Source organism: Amphibalanus amphitrite, unplaced genomic scaffold, assembly GCF_019059575.1.
Source record: "Amphibalanus amphitrite isolate SeventyFive unplaced genomic scaffold, NRLGWU_Aamphi_draft 001585F_arrow, whole genome shotgun sequence".
Classification (NCBI taxonomy): Eukaryota; Metazoa; Arthropoda; class Thecostraca; order Balanomorpha; family Balanidae; genus Amphibalanus; species Amphibalanus amphitrite.
The window spans coordinates 134,075-138,117 of NW_024883078.1; the positions used below are offsets into that span (position 1 = coordinate 134,075).

At 54.4% G+C, this 4,043-nt stretch overlaps 1 protein-coding gene and 1 pseudogene across 1 annotated transcript; one reads left to right on the top strand and one right to left on the bottom strand.

Moving 5' to 3' along the window:
* Nucleotides 1-1,416: 1,416 nt before the first annotated feature.
* Nucleotides 1,417-2,072, bottom strand: LOC122374002 (annotated as a pseudogene).
* LOC122374003 (histone H2A-like) lies at nt 2,052-2,442 on the top strand. The gene has a single exon (XM_043352495.1). It carries the CDS (start codon nt 2,071-2,073, stop codon nt 2,440-2,442), a length of 372 nt encoding a protein of 123 aa, XP_043208430.1. The 5' UTR covers nt 2,052-2,070.
* Nucleotides 2,443-4,043: the final 1,601 nt, after the last annotated feature.

The following is a 4,043-nucleotide window of genomic DNA, read 5'->3' on the forward strand; positions in this document are numbered from 1 at the left end:
GGCGCCCTTCTCGCGCGGAGTCACCTCCCTGTCCCTCTTCTTATCCCTCCTTGCATAGACGGTCTCCATATACGCGCTCCGGTAAAGGCCCCGTGCAAACACTAACCGTCGCAGCGCCAACACCGACTGGAGGCTGAAGCTAATTAGCTTAAACGATACAGGTTTTTTCCCCGCGCTATTTTGGCTTCAGCGCGGGGTTTTTCCTTGCAATAGGCGCGGGTTTTTCAGTTCATAGAATTTTTCCTGGCTATTACACCCCACAACCGAACACTGACACTTGCACAAGTATGACTGTGGTATGAATGTTAAATACATGAACCAATGTTGTGTTGTGCAGCGAGAGAAGGCGGAGACTGCCGGAGACCCGTGTCCGTCGCCTCCAAAGTCCGCCAACAGCCCCATCTCAGCTCGCCTGGCGAGATACAGACAAATATACGAGGAAAATGAGGGCGTATTTTGCTGCACAAGACCTTCCGCGGAGCCGCGACCCTCTGGAGATCCAGACCTGGCACCGTACTCGTGCGCGGCGTAGATCGGTGCTAGGGTGTATCGTGTTATTCTAGAGTGTATGTATCGTGAACGGTGCTATGTAGTGTGAATGGTAAAAAATCTAAGTTACCGCGGTGTTAGCGGCCTATTCGCGAATGCGGTTACGAGGGGCTAACTGCCTCAGTCTGCGCTGCGTTCTCGTGCTGCCTTCTTGTGTTACAATGCAGTCTCCACTCGTAGCTGTTAGAGTGTTCCTACTGAGCGGTGGCGACTAATCTTGCCGTTCGGATGTTCTTTAGAACAGCAATAAATGTGATGTTGTGTTTCGGTTCCAGCACCTTCTTTCGACTTCGGCAACAAGTAGGTATACTCCGTTAGCTTTGCCGTTAGCTAAGTTTTGCATCCCGGCCAAAATTGCCGGTTTAAGTCCCAACCGCTCGAGGACTGGCGCTAGGCTGGCCGAGCAAAAAAAAAGGATCGAAGCGATTCAAAACTGTTCCTTAACCCGCGCCCGCTTGGGGAGGGCAGAAACTGCCCCCCCCCCTCCTCCCGATTTTCGCCAATAACTTTTTAACGCGTTACGCCAGCGACGTCAAACTTTCAGCACCTTCTTACACATCAATTTTACACGTTCCCTGAAAATTTGACGAAATCCGTCGGAAAAATGTTTTAGAAAATGACGTTTTAGTGACGTCATGTTCGCCTAAAAAACTTAAGATTTCAAACGCCGCTAGTAGCTGCCACGCTACGTCCTTATCATGCGGTACTGTTGCGATTTCGATAGCGACCATGGTAAGTGCAGATCAGCGTCTGCTTCAAGCCGACGACCCGATGCAACATTGACCTGGATGTAAACATCTGTGCTGGAAGTCCACTATTTGATTATTGGTCTTGAAAAAGACCTATTTGTGCTGCTAGGAGCGGCACCGCCGGCATGGGAGGCGATGAGCGATGATCAGTGATGAGATGAAGCGAGCGTCGACCGGCACCGGCTGCCAGGCCAGCCAGCTTACTTGCTGCTCGTGTACTTGGTGACGGCCTTGGTCCCCTCCGAACGGCACATGCTTGGCAAGCACGGGCAGGAGCAGGCGGACAGCAGTCTGAATCTCCCTAGAGGTGATTGTCGAGCGCTTGTTGTAGTGCGCCAGACGCGAGGCCTCGGCAGCAATACGCTCGAAGATGTCGTTGACAAAGGAGTTCATGATGCTCATGGCCTCGACGAGTACCGGTGTCGGGGTGGACCTGCTTCAGCACCTTGTAGATGTAGTGCCGTACGATTCCTTCCCTCTGCGCTTACGCTTCTTATCTCCCTTGGAGATATTCTTCTGGCCTTGCCGGCCTTCTTTGCGGCCTTTCCGCTAGTCTTCGGTGTGGCATGGCGGCGCTTCGAGTGCAATACACTGTTAACACGAAACGGGTATGGTATGGTGCTGGTATTTGAATTCGGTTGATAAGCGTAATGGCGGTGGGTGAGAGTGGGGTGAGCACCGGTGTCCGGCACCGCTAGTCCCTTTTTAAATCCAGGTGTGAACGCAAATACGGGATTGCACGTTTTTTGCTACATCTTGTTCACATACAGCCATGTCTGGACGCGGCAAGGGCGGCAAGGTGAAGGGAAAGGCCAAGTCCCGGTCCTCCCGGGCCGGACTTCAGTTCCCTGTCGGTCGTATCCATCGTCTCTTGCGTAAGGGAAACTATGCCGAGCGCGTCGGTGCCGGTGCCCCCCGTGTACCTGGCTGCGTCATGGAGTACCTGGCCGCTGAGGTGCTCGAGCTGGCCGGCAACGCTGCGCGCGACAACAAGAAGACCAGGATCATCCCTCGCCACCTGCAGCTGGCCATCCGCAACGACGAGGAGCTGAACAAGCTCCTGTCGGGCGTCACCATCGCCCAGGGCGGTGTGCTGCCAAACATCCAGGCGGTGCTCCTGCCCAAGAAGACCGAGAAGAAGTAGCCTGCATCTGGCTCAGTCGACTCGGAACCCTGTAACAGGCCTTTTTAAAGGCCACACAATACTAATGGAACTGGTCACAGGTCACTTTCATACAACGCGCCGGCTTATCACGCTATCTGGGGAGCCACCAGAGCTGTTTCCGTTGGCGTGAACCGTTAACGCCCCGTGGGGGGGGGGAGGGTGAAACGGCCCCTCCGTGGACCTATCAGCAATTTGAGCTTTCATTACATTAATTATTATTTTAAATTCCGAAATTCAAGTGCCTAATGGTATGATAGTGAGTGTACATAGCTATTCTAATGTGTAATGCCTGCTGCCTATTCTAACGCCTATTGGACGCAAGTTAATGCTAGTAAATGTACGCTAACGGGTGCTTTATGCGAATTCTGTAATGTGATTTGCTTGCGAGTTTCGCAAGGTATTGATCGTAGGGGGCTTAATCCTTACCAAAAGGTGAACACAGATGACTGTTTGGTCTCCTTTGCTTTCCCCCAGCATTCAGCGTTGGAATTGTGGGTTTACCGTCCCTTTACTTAAAGTTATCTAACTTTTGTAGCTTCGTCAGGTTAGACGCGACGCGCGTGGCGATATCCGGCGGCCGCTGGCGGAACTACCGCGCACGGGCTGCGCGCCGCCAGTGGAACTACTGCGCAGGTGGCAGCACCTGCCCGTGGAGAAGCGGCTGGCAATACGGCCCGCCACTCCCCACCCCGCCCCCACCAGCTGGCCGCCAGACCGTGGGAACGACTCGGCTCAGCGCTGCCGGCCGCTGGCGGGGAAACCCCGCCCCGCCGCCCGACACACTGCCGCCCGGGCCGGCCGTGGAATTTCCAGCCGTCGGCCGGTGTTTTTTTTCGAAGGGAAGAGTTTGACGTACTTATATTTACAATTCCACTCCTCTCGGTCACCACTAACCTGCATTTTGGCGCGTCCGGGTTCATCCCGGTGAGGAAATCCGGGCGGTCCAGTACGGCGAGACGCCGGCGCGCGGCGGCGCGGACGGCCCGTCACAACTCACATAAGGTACAGACGGGAGAGATCGACCACACTCCCGCGTAAAATAAAAGTTATCTAAAAGCGTATTATCATCAAGGTCGCAAACACTCAGCTCGCAGTCCAACACACGGGTGGGAAACTGACGCTAGCGTCTCAGGCTCACTTCCGCCCCCCCCCTCCCAGTCTCCCTCACTGCCACCAGCCTGAACACCCAGGGGTCTCCCCATAGCGTCACCCCTCGCATTCCCGGCGGTCCCTTACCGCCGCCCCGCCTCCCCACACCTCGGCGGCCGAGGCGGCGGCCGGCCCGCCGCTTTCCGCCCATGTCCTCATTTGATGATATCTAAATTTGGCGCTCTCCAGATCGCCAGAATTCTAGACATGGCCGATGAGAATACGATTATATGGTATTACATAATCGTTGAGCAATGAGTGGAGGTCAATTTGGACGTAACTATGTCACAGTTGAATGGAGCCAAATAAAGCCGACGAGGGTCTCAATGTCTGAAAATCGCTAATTTAAGGCGCTTATCAAATACAAGAGGGTGAAGGGAAACAAACATAGCGGGACCCAGGTGGTCGACAAAGACCTTCTCGACACGTTG

Coding starts and splice junctions, on each gene's coding strand:
- LOC122374003 (XM_043352495.1), top strand. CDS start 2,071: ATGTCTGGACGCGGCAAGGGCGGCAAGGTGAAGGGAAAGGCCAAGTCC.